The sequence below is a fragment of the Sylvia atricapilla genome, chromosome 6, assembly GCF_009819655.1.
Source record: "Sylvia atricapilla isolate bSylAtr1 chromosome 6, bSylAtr1.pri, whole genome shotgun sequence".
Classification (NCBI taxonomy): Eukaryota; Metazoa; Chordata; class Aves; order Passeriformes; family Sylviidae; genus Sylvia; species Sylvia atricapilla.
The window spans coordinates 5,771,507-5,788,369 of NC_089145.1; the positions used below are offsets into that span (position 1 = coordinate 5,771,507).

Below are 16,863 nucleotides of genomic sequence, written 5' to 3' on the forward strand. Positions count from 1 at the left end.
ATAAAATGCTTGTAATGATATAAAAAATTACTTCAGCCAATTAAAATTTTTAACAGAAAAAAACTCTGTAGCATCAAAACCCAAGTACATCAATAGCAATGTCCTTTTTGTAATCAAGATTAGTTTATATTTCCTGACAGCCAAGTGAGAAGAATTCCAAATTGTAGATTCTTCTCATTCAAAAACAGGTCCAGATACTACATGAATAAAATGGGGAGTGTAAAGACACAGTCTGGGGGAGGGGAGACTCAATCAATTAGACTTTTGTCTAATTATGGACCTTTTAAGAATGTTACTCTTTTCAAATATTGAATTTTTTATTGCTTCTCCTACAATCGCAATGGGGGAATTTAAGAGCCCCACAAACTACTTTATCATACACTTAGTTTATCAGTAAATTTGTACCTCACACATCAATCACTACAATGCATAACCTCCACTGAGACAGAAACCAGGTGTGCGAGCTTCTGCTTTCTCCTTCATAGTATCTACAGCATCATTAGTGCCTATGCTACAGTTTAAATCGAATTCAGCAAAAAGCAATGGTCTTACCCTCCTGCAAGCAATATTACTGCAGGGATAAATCAGCATTTTGTTGATTGACAACACATACTCTTGCCCTGTTGCTGTTTGGAAAATGGTGAAGTATGATTTGTGTATGCAAAAAATTATTTTAATTAGTCATGAATAGAAAAAACAGTTGGTTCTAAGATAAATGCTGTAAAGCGTGCATACTGTGACAACACCAAGAGGCTTGATACACTGAATTATCTGAAACCACCAGAAAAGGGTCTGCCTCACCCTTTTCTTCCCTATGCAATTGTGGCGTGAGGTTCTTTTCAAGTGCCCTTTGACATCTGTACATCCAAATGGGGAAAACATAGTTGCTTCTGAAAAAGGCTGGAGGACATCTTTTTTTCAGACACAACAAGAGAGAACTCCTTTGAATCGAGCAAGAAAACATCAGGATGCCTGATCTTTGCATCCTATGTACCCCACAAATCTCAAAGGTGATGGTTTATGTAACCTCCAAATCTACAGTGCATCTTATGGACAAAGGATTGGAAGTCTGACCAGAGCAGTGTCCCCATGTGAGGACTATCAGTTGTTTCACAAACCTTGAAGACCAAATTTTTGGGGGTTCATTCATAAAAATTCTCTTGGAAGGTTCTGATTGAAAAATATGGAACCCAGTTTGCACGTGCATTAAAAATCCAAACCAGTCATTATTTACACTACTTTTTCATTTTCCAAGTAATCAAGCACTGGCTGGTAATAATGCTCAAAGGGCTGATTATACCAGCAAGAAACAGCAGCTCCTCTGACCACACCTCTTCCCTGGGAAAATCTCTACACCAATGCAAATGGCAACATGTTTGTAGCAGAGAAAAATTGGAATTTCATGGTTGCAAGGAATTAATGGTTCTCATGTTCTTAGCAGAGCTGAGCTGAAGCGCTTCCACAGAGTGAGGACTTGTCAGGCTGGCTGTAACATGCTTCCTTTCCAAAATTATAAAATTTGTTCTGATTGCAAGCAGATTTTTTTTTTGAAAGTATATCCCTTCTCCTTCACTCCTGAGAAAAAGCCAGCAGTGTTTCTAAAGCATGACACTTGCTGCTGTTCATCTGCATGTCGAGTGGACTAGCAGAAGAGTCTTTCCTCCAGGAATAACAAGTGTGTAATGTATTACATTACAGCTGATTAAAGTAGCCTCTCCTGCTACTGTTTAACTTGTTGGTAGATCATCCAAATACTTGCAGGCACCATCTTATAAACACAGAATATTGAAACTGTGCTGTTTTATGACTGTGCAAAAAGGCTGCTGAAAACATGCTGCCTTAGTGTAATCAGGTACCCACACCAATACAGTTGTATCTGGAAAGTTAAATGGTATTGCGGAGTGAAGTCTAAAATAGATAAATAAAATACACACATTAACTTAGCAAATTCCAGGTATAGTCATGTGTTTGAAATACCTCTGGAACATCTACCCAGCATTATTGCTGAGAAACATAAGCCTATATTGTTATATCAGGGTGGGGAAAGGAATGGTTGATATATCCCTAATGGCAGAATTTGAATAATACAGAAGAAATCAAAGGGCAGGACTTGGCCTGAAGAGCCACCTGTTTTAGTGACTATCTATCAGCCAACAAGAGCTGACTATCAATCAGCCAACATGACTCCTCAGGCCCAGGCTGTTAGCGAAGTCTTTGAAAATCTCTTTTCTCGTAAATTGGGTAGATTTGGACTGGAAAACACTGAGACGAAAGAGGTGGAACTGTCTTCATGCTCACTGACTTTTTTAGTTCAAACATGCAAAACCAAACCCCCAAGTGCAAGAAGGATGGTGATGTGGTACTTAACCATGATTTATTTTTTTTTTAAAGTTCTTAAAGCTGCGAAGGGTATTAACCACCAGGAATCTTTCCTTTAATATATATTAAAAGCTGATTTATATGGAAGGCCTTAGGTGTAGTCAAATTTCAAACACCTGGGTTATTTTCTTTACTTTACTGATCAGTGCAGGTGTTTTATAGCAAAAGCACACAGGCAATCAGACTGTCTGAGGGCAGCAATGAGTTGCACACATTTCTCCTAGTAAAAATAAATTTTCACAAGCTCATGGGGTGAATGGGCCATTGGCATTAATTGCAATTAGATGGCAGTCAGGCTATGAGCTGTAGAAATATACATGTTTTAACTGATTCATAAAAAAGCTGCGCTATCTTCTGAAAATCAGCTGCTTCCAATTTTGCCCGTGAGGGAAGAGGGAAGGAAAGAGGCGAGGCTATTACAGCCCATTCCGGGCAGGGGGTGAAGCCAGTTCTTGTCCCACAGCGGTCTCTTGCCGTGGGATGCGGCACAAGGTGCCGTGCCCCGCCAGCACACGCGTGCACTCCCACTCGCCACAGCCAGCCCAGCCAAGGAGCGTGCCATCTCTCTGTCTTTACCAAGATCAAATGGAGCTAGTCAATCAGGGGATACCATTATTGCCGCCACCATCCAATTTCCACTATCAATAATTTACTGTATTTGCTGCACGCGCAGGAGGAGGAGATGGCTAAACAGATTTTTGTCAGGGAGTGTAGAATCCAGCCTGCGGGCGGCCGGGCAGGGCCGAGCAAGGCGTTTGCCCCACACCCCCCGGGCCCCGCGCTCGCCCCTGTCTCCGCCGGCGGGCCCTGATGCGACGGGCGGCCCCGCTGTCGGTGTCAGCCTCGCTCCCGGTCCTGTCTCGGTCCCAGGCCGGGCAGAGCCGCCTCGGGACCGCTGGTGCTGAGCTCCCGCTGGGCGTCTGCAGAAAGTCACCGGTGTAAAGTTACCTGGGGCGCTCATTAATAAGCAATGCCTGTTATTATCTTGATTGCATTCTTAATAGGAGAACTACGGAGAGGTCAGCGCGGGAGCGATATTTAAATGGATTGGGCTTGCTTAATACCTGGCGGAGTAAACCAATATCCCGCAGCGGGCAGGCCGACATCCCCCCCGCCCCGCTCGGGAAGCGCTGGGGGAACGGAGCGGAGCTGAGCGGAGCGCGGCCGGGCGGGCGGGGCGGGGGCGGTGGCGGGGCCGGGAGGCGGTGCGGAGACTCGGAGCGGGGCAGCGCGGTGCCTACAGCCGCCGCAGCCGCTGGCCGGGGGCGAAGCCGCTCGGCGAGGAGAAGGCGGTGGGGCTGGGCCGGGAGGCTCCGGTTGAGCGGCGGGACTGTGGGATCCGGCTCCGCTGCCCTCCCGCCCCTCATAAAGCTTTGATGAGACACTTGAGACGCCGCCTGTGTTGTCGAGGCGGCGGGAGGCGGTCGGTGGGACTGGGCGCCCGGGAGAGGATGTGACTTCCCGGAGGGGACCCGGACAGGCTTTGTGTGGACGACGAGGTACGCGGCGCCCCTCCAAGAAACTTAGGGGCGCCGGGGGCAGGGGACGCGGGTGGCTGCGGACCTGGGCAGGGGGCGCCGGCTGGCGAGAGGCGTCGGGGAGCGGTAAGGGCGGGGGAGGACTGGGGCAGCCCCGCGCCCCTTTGTTCCCGCACCTGTCGGTCCGGCCGGTGCCCGGCGGAGCTTTTGTCGGGGCCGGCGGGAGCAGTAGCGCGCTCCCGGCGGCTCCAGGGGGAGCGGAGCGCGGGACCCGGCGGCGCTTCCCCGACGGCGGCGCGGGCGCCCTGCGCGGGGCGCGGCGGGCGGCGCTCGGGCGGCGGGGAGCGCCCCCTGGCGGCGGGCGCGCGGCAGGGCGGCGGCCCGGCCTCCTCCCTCAGCGGCGGGGCCCGGCCGTGGGGCGGGAGCGGAGGAGCCCGGCCGTGGGGCGGGAGCGGAGGAGCCCGGCCGTGGGGCGGCGGCGGGGCCCGGCCTCCTCCCTCAGCGGCGGGGCTCGGCCGTGGGGCGGGAGCGGCGCGGAGGAGCCGAGGTGCGGGGAGGGCCGGGGCCGGGCGCCGTCAGGGAGGGGCGCGATGCACTTGTTGAAGCTGGACCGTCGCTGGAATGTGAAGTATGCCGGGCACCGTCACCGGGATCCGGTGCCACGGGCGCCTTCTCCTCTGGCTGTCCCTCTTCCACCGCCCGCCGGGCGCGGGAAGCCCGCCGGGCGCCGCCGGGAAGGAAGGGCAGGGAAGGCAAGGCGGCGCAAAGAGGGACTCCGGCGGCTTGGGCGGCTGAAGGTGTCGGTGCTCGGAAAAGAACAGCGACTGGCCTCGATCCACCGGCTGTGGATTCACATCGGGGGTCAGACACGCCTTCACCCAGAAAAAAAATCCTGGGGTTAAATGGTAAATTTGTTTGGCACAGGTTTAATTAATACTTTGGAAACCTTGTGCTGTCCCGCAGAATTTTTTTTTTTTTTTTTCCCCTAGGATTAAAAGCATGAGGTGCTACAGTTGTGGGCCATGCTTGCTTTGCTTGGTTGTTTTTAAGAGGTGCTGTTGGTGTCTTGGTTTGTACATTCCAGTTAAGATACGTCCTTTTCCTCTCAGTTTATTGTAGTCTGCTTTTCTGAGGTTATGCAAGATCAATAGTAATTACTTATTTATGTTTCTAGTAACACAGTTCTAATGAATGCAAAGAATCTATCCTGGCAATACATTTTTCTTCAGCCAGTATTTCTGTAATCTTTAATTCATAGTGATAAATAGATAAAATGAATTTCCTTGGTTGTCCATAGAGACAAGCAAAGGGCTGGATAATGAGCTGCCTGCTTGTGGGCAGGAGGAACTTTCCCAGCACCAAGTTTTAATGGCTTTTTGGTCTCAAAACCTATGAGTTTGCTCTGTTTACACGAGTGGCTGTCCCAAGTAAGAAGATCATCATATTGTCTGCTATTTTGTGCTGGCTAGTGCATTGGTGTAAATCATAGGCTCTGCTTACAAAGCTGGATTGCTGTGTGCAAGCCCTCAAATGAAAACTCGGCCCCAGTGATGGCCCAGAGTTCACGTGGGTATAGAAGATCGTAAGCAGAGGGGATGCTCTTGGTTTCAATGCAAGCTGCAAATCCTATAGTTTGGCATGTGAGAGGAGGTAGCAGCTGTTAGGAGGATGCTACGGCTTCGTATGTGCAGAATTCCAGGGAACTGGCTGTGTAAATAGACCCAGAGAAAGGCAGAAAACAGACAGTGATGTTCTGCAGGAATGAGTGCCGTCCCTCACCTGGGTCTCAGAGTAAAGCAGCAACTCTGTTTCAACTTCAAAATATCTGTTTTCTGCTGTAGTACTACCACTGATGTTCAGCTTCACTGAACCTTGTCTGGGAAAGTAGTAAGTAGTGTGCCTTCTGTTCACGTGGCAAGTGCTTTCTGCTTTCCGAAACTGCGGGGTAGATCCTGTTGTTATGTAGCTGTGAAATCTGGGTAAACCGGGTCAGAAAGATGAAGAAAGAGCATTTTATCTGAATAATCCAGATATAGTGGTGGGGGAAGATGGAGAAGGACTTTTATCTTGGATGGAGTAGGACTAAACTGAAAAAAGTGTAACTTCAAGCAGTTTGCTGTTAAGCACCAAGGCATTATGTTCTAACAGTAGTGCTTGGGAAGTACTGCAATATGCTGGAATACTACAAAATGTAGTGCACTAGGATGCAAAGGTTTTTAAATGCTCATTAACATGTAAAAAAAAAAGGGAAAATAAGGTTCTGTGCTTTTGCTTAAAAGCTTTGTATACATGATAGTGCTGAAAGCGACTGCACTTAAAAAGTCCTTGCAGTAGCTGTAGTATTTGTGCAACTCTGCTGTTGCTGTAAGGATAACACAGAAGCTGCACATTTTGCTCAGATTATAATTCTCTCAAGGAGTGTATAAAAGAAGGTCACAAGAAACTTGGAAGTAGGAGACCCTCTCAACCCTTCTACAGGTAAGCACTGCGTGAAGAGGAGAAACAAGTCACTCTACTGAATGACTTGTGTGATAAGTATGGTTGTATTAAAAAAAAAAAGGTATTTCTCATACCTGCCTTCCTGATTTGTGTAAAAGGCTGAAAAGTTCTTCTAAGAATGAACCCTATGCCTACACTAGAAATCTCACATTAGGCATTGTGTGAATTGTTGGAGACTCCACTAGAGAAGGATATGTGCTTTTAATAGGTTAATTGCTAACTTGTCTTGACTTGCATTCAAGCATATGTTGTGAGCGCTTGGTTTCTCCTAAATAGCTGAAATGCGGCTTAATTGGGAAGCTCTCAATCATTTCTTAGATCAGTTCATACACTGGCACTCTTGGTAATCCTTAGTTGTAAACACCCTTTAAAAGGAAGCTTCTAAAGGCACTGAAGCTAAGCTATTTTTGTGTGTTGCTGAAATGAAGTGTTAACCAATAACTTACTGTCTTCAGTTCCAGCTGGGAAGTTTCTGTAACAGTTCTTGTGTGCTGTGATACACCATTAGGAAGCAGCACAGGTGTGTACTGAGTGAACTTCCTGATACATGAGTTGGGATGAGGCTGGTAGGCTGTGTCCCCTGTCTGTCAACTCACAAATCCTACTGTTTCCTTATCCATCTATTGTTCAGTCTTATCTTTGACTGCAGGTTCTTTGAGGCAGAGATAGTCTTGCCTGACTTGTTTTTCTGGCACCCAACAAGAACGCATCCATGCTCTTGTAATACAAACAATAAATAATAGATTTTGCTCTGCAGGGCATACAGGCAGCTCTGCCATGGTACCTTACATTTGCATGTTGTCTGTTCCAGGTGCTGAGCAGTCCAGTGAGGAGCACTGTTTGTAGGAATTGTCCTTGCAGAACAGGGCAAACAGTCTTGTTTGTAAAGTGTAGGTGATCTGTAGGGTCAGGCTCAGGCTTTCCTCCTTTTCAACCTTCAGGACCTAACTATCAGGCAACTGTAGACTCTTGGAGTTCAACTGCTATACCCAACAGCAATAATGAACATGAAACAGTCTGAAATATTGGAAATGCCATGGACATGAGTGACCAGGCAATAGTCTTACCAAAAAAAAAAAATAAGCCAACCTCATCTCAGGTACAATGTCTAGCCTTTATAACTAGTGAACAGAGGGGTTGGCTGGGATGGTACTGACCTGATGTGATTGTAATTCTTGGTAACATTGATACCAGTGGTATCAGAATGTCCCTTTACAGCATAATTTAGGCACTGTGATTAGATACAGCTGTCTAAAGATGAGTACAGCTGTCTAAAGATGAGTACCATGCACAACCAGAGGAAGCAAAAGGAAACTTCATTTAGGGATTTTTCATGTCCTCCTGACAGCAGCCATAAGGCTGTAGCAGTTGTATACTTTCCTTGGTAAGAATATTGTATTTTTCAGAGAAGTCATTTTCTGAAACCAGTTAATTAGGACAGTTATTTCTGGCCATGGCATTTGTAGAGAACAGAAAGCATGATTGTTCTTATATTTGTTTCAAGTCCTTTGATCGACTAGAAGCTCTCAATGCTTTACGCTATAAATTACCTCAATCCTTCGGCAGTTCATTTCTTTTCTTGTGTACTTGGTTAGGAAAATGCAGAAATCTTTGTGACTCAGCTACAGACTACTATAAATTATGAAGAAATGGGGGAGGGGGGTCACATTTCACGTTAGGAAAGGCAATTCTAGGAGGATGGAAGGATTCTCGTTGCTAAATTTGAGATAAGCATCTTACGGCATCTCAAAATTTGAGCAGCTACTGCCACCTAGAGATGCATGAAGCACATAGGGTGCTCGGGCTGTCTCTGGCAAGGGAGCCTGCGCCCTTAAAATGAGTTAATCCCAGTCCTTATTCCACAGTACAAATTTTGTGTATGAGTGCAGACTTTTTTTTTAGCCTTGTAATTGATGATTACCTGTGAATCCTGTTCTAGTGATTCAGGTAACTAAATTTTATACAGTCTTCCTTGTGTGGTTTCAGTAGGTAAGCAAAGAAGCATCACTTTCAGTAAATCATTTGCTGATTTAATTTATATTACACCTAAAGAAGTATTTGCAAGTCAAATTTATAAGGGTTTGGTACAACTGCTGCTGAGGGTTCATAACCTTTTTAAAGCCTACACCAGCAATATGCAATGTAGCATTAATCCCTTAAGGATTCAGTTGAAGGTTGCTTTGTCCGCTATCCTGACTTTGAAGTCTACTTGTTGGGGACTGTCCTTTAGTATATATTTGCTAAATAGAAAAAAAATCTGATTTTCCCAAATGTATCAACTCGGCAACTTTTAAATTGGTTTCACTGGATTCAGAATTTGCTCAATTTAAAAAATAAGTATCAAAATTAAGTTGAATTTTGTTAGCTATTTGTTGCTACCTCAAATCTAACGACATAGAATACACTGGTATCTGCTCCTTGTGTTTTTTTGTTTTGTACATCAACCTGCTATAGCAGTTTTATCCTCTGCATTTGAGAGAAAAGCAGCGTTCCCTACTTAATTTGATTCCAGATTATAGAGGGAAACAATGAGCCTTTTTTACCCCTGAACTCAACCTCATGTTCAGTTATTTCTGTTTGACTCTTAGAGACACAGGATGTTTTGGGGGTTTTATAATAACTGCTAGTTTCCAGCTGTCAAATGCTGTCAAATGTCAAATGGAATAAACAAACCAACACAACTAAACCTGGAGTTGATAACATCATCTCACAGAGCCCTGAAAATGCAATCCTCTAGTTAACTGCATGTACTGTAAAACTTTCCAGGTGATGGTTTTTTTTTTTAATTTCTTAAGATATTTGAAGTCTGTCAGTGTAAATTATATTGGGATAAGAGCTTAGTCCAAAACTTCTGAGGGAACAGAATTTTCCTGTGGGAAACCGTGAAACTATGATACAGGGATATTTGCCACAAGTCAGGAGGTAACTGCAAACTGCTTATGCCATATCGGGGTGCATGAGAGTTTTAATACCAAACTAGAGTTTGCAAAAACTATCCTTGGCTCACTGGAGTTCCACATCAGCCTCAGCCTTTCCGGTACATGCATTGAGTTACAAGTAGGCTTTGCATGAATGCAGGAGGAATCTGGGAAAAAATCGAACTAGGCAAAACCTTGAGCAAAATGCTGTTATATGCTCTTTATTAATTCAGCATGTAAAAGATTCAACCCAAAATCCTGTACTATATATATTTTAAAAGTGAGTTAAGCTTAATCTTGTTCCAGTTCTAGTGTATATTGTACCTTATCTAATGTGATCTAAACACTGGGGAGTTTTAAACACTGCTCCTGGAGAAGTTCTGTTTCATCTACATCAAGGAAGTAAAGGTTCTGATCTCTGGATTCCTTATTCTGTTGTGCCATTTACTTTTTAACTTGGTGCAACATCTAGTATCCATATGGTTTAGTTTATCCATCTTTACACTGGCCATGGTGCTCTTGTTGAGTGTTCAGTACTTGATACACTGAGAAGAAAAGAAATGAAATCTAAACTTTATTGAAAGGCTGGATTAGTAAAGCCAACCTCTCCCCTTAGTCATAGCTCTCACTATACCACAGAAGTGTATGGATACTGTTGGGATGAGTGACAGGACTTGTTTTGAAGTATTTCTAGGTAATTCTGCCTGCTGGCTGCCTCCATTAAGACTTGGATCTTCACTTGCTATTTACATTCCTTCTGAGTTGATTATCCAGTTTGACTGAGCCGTAAATGCCGAGAGAGAAATGCTATTTGATAGAATTTGTACTGAGAGCCAGTGTGAGGAGGAAGCAAATTCAATAACAAGTTCGAGCTGGCAAGAGTGATTTAACTAGAATCCATGCCAGGAAACTGTGGTGAGCTATGAATGTCCTTCTGAAAATCATGACCACCCTTTATCTTTATAATGGGTTGAACCCAAAGTAGAAATAAACACATCTGAAGTTCTGCATTTTCGCTTTTCCAGATCTAAACACTACCATTTATGTCAATGTCATGATTTTTTTTTGTTGTCAGCTTATGTCTTGTAGACTGGTGAAGGATTGTTTTTTATTTTATGGGGAGGCAAGGAAGGATACTTTGTGTCATTACAGCAGCAGAGTATCGACTGATGTGGTGTTGGCAAATTGATGCCAATGAAATGGTGCAAAGATGCAGGTGCTTCTTTACATCTTGTCACAGACATACAGATTTTTTGATTAGCAAGAGATGTCTAAAAATTAGTTTTCCCCTTAAAGGCATTGGCACATGAATTTAAAACAAGGAATAAAACTGCCTTCCTTGAAAGACTCATTTAAGTCCTTTTCTCTCTTGATTTTGCACTAATGATAAATTTCTACTGTCCCCTGTGCAAAACTTTATTGCCATTGCAACTGCAAAAGTACGGGGAATGTCACCAATGAACAAGGTTGTTACAAAAGAATAAGAAGTCCACCTTTGAGAGTGACAAACCTGTAGGCAACATCTTGAAGTCCATAAACTTCAAGCATGAAGTCATATCACCTAGTTCTTATTCAATTTTGTTCAACGTGGAAATGATTGTATATTTTTTAACTTGCTCTGATTCCTGTAACTCATGAAACTTAGACTCTTTTGCTTGGAAATACTATAAATAATTTCTCCTGCCTTTAACTAATGGAAGGACAGGTATGCAGTGAGACCTAGAAAACAAAATAAATAACTTCCATGTCTGCTTTAAATTAAACACTTTGGAGCAAGTCTTCAGTTTCAAAGCACCACCAGACCTTTTAGTATTCAAATTGTGCTCACTAGAAAATGGCTGCAGGGGAACTGCTGATACTCTGCATATCTTGTAATTTGTCATGTTCAAGCGTACATCAGAACATGACCTGTAGTTTTTTTTAAGGACAGTATTGAGCCAGTGGTATTTTTAACATAAAGCTGGATCTGTGGATGTGCATTGGAAAAAAAGATGCTTGGAACTTCAGTCATCTTGTTTCATTTTATTGGTTTGATGGCGATGGTGCTGCTACCCGTATTACAAGTGGGCATAGCCTTGCTCTTTTCCACTTTATCCAGATTAAGGATGACCCTTGGTACCTGGAAAGCTGCCTGGTTTGTGTTTGTAAGGCTGGTAAACACCTGCTTGTGCAATAATACTTCTTTATGGGAATAGGTCTTTCCCAAATTTCATAGCAAGTTTGCTGCAGGTAAAAGCAGTCTCTGGTCTGGATGAGACGGGAACTTGTGTTGCATTTCAAATCAAACTTATAGGTTTTAATTGTGAAGAATGTTTGTATTTTAACACTAGTTTTGTTTTCCTTGTTGCTCTTTGTTATGTAGTGGTTGAGGCCACAAGTTGGAAGCACGAGGCTAAAAGCTGAAAAATTAAAGAAGGAATAAAAAGCCATATGGCAATAGCAGGAGTTTCTACCACCCCACCTCAGGCTTGTGACAATGTGCCCTATAGTTAACCTACAGTCAGGAACTAGTAATGACACAGATGGAAGTGAGCTAGCATATATATTCAAAGTCATACCCCTAAGGTTTTAATCAGCATCCTTCTGTGTTAGACATAAATTGCTGTGGAAGGATTAGCAAAATATGTGTATGGAACACGGGGTAAAGGCTGAACTGAGGGATTTTGAACACCCTTGTTCTCCTCTAGTTCAGCAGTAACATGCTGTGCAATCTGGGATAAAATGTTTAAAATACTGTTGACTTTAGGCTACCTAGAGGGAAAACACAGTTTTTGATGTGGTTCCTTATCACCTAAGTATGTTGTGATTCATTGTTTGCAAAGCACTTTGAGGACTTTGATAGCATGTTCTCCAAAAAATGTACAATTGGAGAGTCACAACAGCTTAAGTACCAGATTTCTTAGCTTTTGCAACCTCTTTTCCTCTATAACTACTAGTAATCTCTGGTATGACACTTTTGAATAGGATGATGACTTCTATAGTTAGTCTATTATGTTATGGAGATATTTGGGAGAGGGAGAATACTTAGCTGTTTCCAAGACTAATTTTGTAATTTAATGTTTCTTGCTTTAACTTTCTCTTTCCTCCCCCACCCCCAGCTATTAGAAGAGAAGCTGTCCTTCCCTGCAGCATAGTGGGATCTGCTTACATGAAGGGACAGGTATTGAAGTTTTTCAAGAGACGTGTTTATTTAATGACTGAAATCTCATATACAAACCTACCCTTTGGAGCTTAAGGGCTCTTACAGTGAGAACAGTGCTTTGCTGGCAGCAAAGCCACTTTCTTCAGTGGGGGGTTGTGCATGAAACAGGACACCCAAGCGAGGAACATTAGGTGGTGTTGGGCTGGATTTTGCATACTTCTCTTTATAGACATGTCTAGGCTATTTATGTGCTTATATCAGTGAGGAAACAGGAGAGCTAGCCTGCACACCTAGAAAGGGTTTTTTCCTTTCTCTTTAAACTGTATTACCAAATATGCATGTATCCCTCAGGAGTCCTGAGGAAGCTATTTTGCTGAAACCGGTCACATTTTGTTCTGATACAGCTATTAGCTATAATTTAGGTTGCGACCCCATCTGATTTTCTGACCACATAAATACTGGGTCACCTTTGCAACTGATACAAATCTATGAATGGAACACTGTGGATTTATACCAGGCAGGGAATGTGTCCACCAGAATAAGGTCCAGTGGAACTTACCACTTCAAGGAACTTCAGTAATTTTTGTGGTAATGATTCCCCATGATGCCACAATCTGTTATATCTAGTGGCAAGTATGAAAAGTCAAGAACCATGTAACTTCATTTTTAATTAGGGAAGAGAAGGTCCCAATGTCCATGTAATTCATAGAAATCACAGCGTAACACTCCTTGGTGAAAGAAATTACAGCATTATACAACTGGGAGAAGGCAGGAGTTGGATAAATTAATTTTTCCTGTAAGACTGCAGGGGCTTTTTTTTCTATGTGTTCCGTTAAATGTTTGTACCTGGAGCAGTACAATTAATGAAGCTTGTTTTCAAACCCTTGCATCTTTGCCAGATGTGCCTCCTCACCCCTTCTAGTGATTCCAAACCCTTTCCCTCTGTGAAGCTTGTGAAATGAAAGGGAATATACATTGTAAGTCCATAAGCCTATACACTGGTGTTTGCCTAAGGATGGATGAGGAGAAGAGCTTATTTGGGTCTGTCTCAGGTGCTAGCATGTTGGTTGTACAACGTGACCCTGTGTATCCCTCTGTTGAATCTGGTTGAAGTTACAGCCCAGCTTTTTAAAATAGATTAGGGATAGAGTAACAGCCATAGCAAGTGTAAAAGTCTTGTTTCCAAATGAAACTACTTAGAAAGTGGGGGACAAAAAAAAAGCTGAAAATTATAATGCTTTGAAATGTGTGGCAAGCTACATTGTGATTGTAAAATATCGTTGGTGAAAGAGCACTTCTTGCCCAAGTGTTTTCAATACAGTTATGTTAACATACTGACAGAATTTTCCAGTAGTGTTATCTCCAAAGATAAAGCTGTTGTCACAGCAAGATACACAGCAGGGCTGGCTGTCCAGTGAAGTGGATTAAATTCCCAATGAGCATATCCTTATATCATTATATAAGTCCTCATTATTCTGTTAACATTGATTGAGGTGACTTTGCAAACGTACAGATTTCTTCTTCTGCTCTGGTTCTGCTCTCATGTAACTTTGGACTTGAATACTCCCAGAAACTGCACTGGTACCTCCGTGTAAGCTTTTATTCCTTGCCCTGTGTATGGAAATTACTTCCATGGGGATGCTGTGCTGACAGCTGGACTGAGCACATGTCAAGAAAAAGCCACACACAAGGGCAGACAGCCAAAAGATGACACCACTAGCAAATGCAGGAGCACTGTTAATACCTGTCAGGGCTTTCACAATAAGCTCGGCTTTCTGGTTCATGCACATCACAACATACTGATCCAGCTGCATAGGGGCTGTGGCTAAAAGTAAGGTATTCTCTTACAGCAATGCCACACATAGTCAGGGTCTCAGCAAAGGTAAGAGTCTTGCAACTAGCAGGTACAGCCTTTGCTCTCCTGCCCTCACCGTAGTGACAGCACTCCCTGCCCAAACCACTGATAGCTGCACCATCTGATAATGTCCTAGTTTAGGGCAAATCTGGGACAAAACCCCCGAATAGGGCCCCTCTGGGAAGCAAACCCAGATGGCCCCTTGCCCAACTGGTCCATGAAAGAACTTCCTTGGAGAAAAGTGGAAAAAAAATATTTATTTAACAAAGTGTCCACAAGCATAAAAGAATGAACAATATGAAACAATAAAACCTTTTCATTGTTCTGAAAGGGCATAGCAAATTCAGAAAGACCTTGCTGTGAATTGAAGCTCAGCTTGCTTGGTCTCTTATCAGCTCCTCTGGTACTGACAGAATGCCAAGGTCCAGGCCCCGGTGGGCTGCAGGTGCCAGCTCCTGGTGCTCTTCTGGGCATTTCAGTCCAGAGCAGGTTTAAACTGTCTCAAGAAAAAGAAAAAAAAAACCTGTCCAGGGACCTTCTCTGTTTCAGCTAGCCATGGCTAATTAAAAGCAAAGGAGATCTCTGCACAGTCCTGCTGCTGGTCTGTGCTTCAGACGAACACAGTTGAGGAGAGGAATGTGTACGAGTCAGACAGTTTTCTCAAAACAACTTGTCGCTTCTCCTCCCTGCTTCACCCTCAGAACCAGCTTTAAATGTACAGAACTCAATATAGAGTGCAAACAGAACAGACAATTGGGATCATAATCCAAAAGCATCATAAAGTCACCCTAGGACAGCCAATTATGCTTTTTAACCATTTTTTTTCCTTGGCAAATCTTCGCTTTTGTTCCTGTTGGGTGCATAACATTCTCTAGGTCCTAGGAAGCTGCCACTTGCAGCAGAACTGATGCGTGTGTGGGATGCTTTGCATGCTGTTCAACAGTCTATAGGCACTCTGTGAGATCCAGCCTCAGCTGGAACTTCAGGGTTGTTCCAGGGCTGCTGGACACATGTCACTGTTCAAGGGATCCAGCTCCTGCTAGATTGCACGCAGCGTGATCCGTTGTGTTCCTGCTTTTGAGTGCCAATTATCCTTGACTTCTGTGTGAGCTACATGTGTGTACTTGGCAGAATAGCTTCGTCTTGTGATAATTCAGTGCAGTGTTTCATACCAGAGAACTATAGTGAAACAGAAGACAATCTACAGATGCTGCTCAAATGTCTGAGGTTCTGCCTTAATGTTCTTTTGAACACAGGTTGAATTAGCATTTTATAAAGCTCTAGCAGCTATTGAAGCAAATGATTTCAGAGAACTGTAATTATCTGCCCCCATGGAGGAACCAGAGAATATCTTGGCATGGAGTAATTACTTAATGGATTGGTTTCATGTTGGGGAGGGAGTATGTATCCTATTCTATAGGTGAACCTTCCTTTCGCAGAGATTGCTTTAATGTTACTTCTGAATGACCACAGTATTGGCATGAACATAGCTTGGTGTATACGCTAAAAAGATAAATGCAATTTTCTGAAGTCAGTTTTGAAATTGGAATTTGCTGATGCACAAGTTTTGGTCTTAGAAGTATCCTCCCTACTGTACAGTATTTCTGACATAATAATAGAAGTGTGGCATGTTACTCTACCCATGATAATCTGAAAAGCAGAAATAAACCTGTTGGTAGTGCTTTTATTTGTGGAGGACATTCATTGGGATTTCAACATGAAATTTTGGCAAAAAATGTTGTGGTAAAATGTGTTGTGTTTGATATGAATAGTGGCACACACAGAGGCTCCTTTGGGAGCTAAGTTTCTTTGTGTACAGTTGGAATCACAACTTCCTGTGCAGTTTGAATGCCCTAAGTGTGGCATGCTGTACCAACAGCTGGAAAGGCAGTAGGCGTGTCGCTGGCTCAATAATCAGTTCCCATTATCAAAGTATAAAAAAGTGCACATCTCTTCTAAAGATGTTGTCTCTCTTAAAACTTGTGATACCATCTGTGAATCTGATCTGCTATTTCTTCACTTGTACATACTGTCAAAACTCATCCTTCCTGTTTACTGGTTTGGGCAGACTGGGTCTGAGATCTGTCCAACAGAGATCCTGCTGGGAACACCTTGTAGTCCTGCACTTAGCTAATTTAATTATAATTAAGCGTGTTTGCAATGAATCTGCTCTGCACTCATTAAAGCAACTGAATTCTCACTCAGAGCTTTGAAGTGAGCTGTTTGAGTGTCTAGAAAGATACAAGCAAAGTTTGTAGGAAACTGATACATGGCTCTGTGAAAGATCAGGACTGTGATGTCATGGCACTGTTATTTTGCCATTATTTTCTTTGGGTTCTTTCTCACCTCTGGTTGTCAAAAGCTGTGATTTCTGTATGTACTGAGGAGAGAGTCCAATAAAATCTTGGAACCTTGCAAAAAATGCCTTGTAGTGCTTTAGACAGATGCATGTTTTTCCAGAGTCAATACAGACATTGTTGAGTTTCTTTGCCCTTGGAAGCTGTACCACAGACAATATTTAGCAACATAAAATAAAAGCAAATTTCTCATCCTAAAAGTTGTAGTTAAAGTTCACACTACTTGCAAATTTGC

At 43.3% G+C, this 16,863-nt stretch overlaps 1 protein-coding gene across 3 annotated transcripts in view; it reads left to right on the plus strand.

Annotated features, from left to right (window-relative positions):
* The window catches only part of BDNF (brain derived neurotrophic factor), a 38,866-nt gene that overhangs the window by 14,092 nt on the left and 7,911 nt on the right, over positions 1 to 16,863 (plus strand). Inside the window, exon 1 of one of the 3 annotated variants that reach the window (XM_066320522.1) lies at positions 3,589 to 3,878. The exons of 1 other annotated variant lie outside the window; for it this stretch is intronic. Coding sequence is in view for 1 of the 2 variants with exons in the window: in XM_066320521.1 (XP_066176618.1) it covers positions 4,760 to 4,762 (3 nt within the window). In the remaining variant the exon portion in view is untranslated. Of the gene's footprint in view, positions 1 to 3,588; positions 3,879 to 4,445; positions 4,763 to 16,863 lie in introns of those variants that run through there. One more of the 3 variants, XM_066320521.1, reaches the window with a different exon arrangement.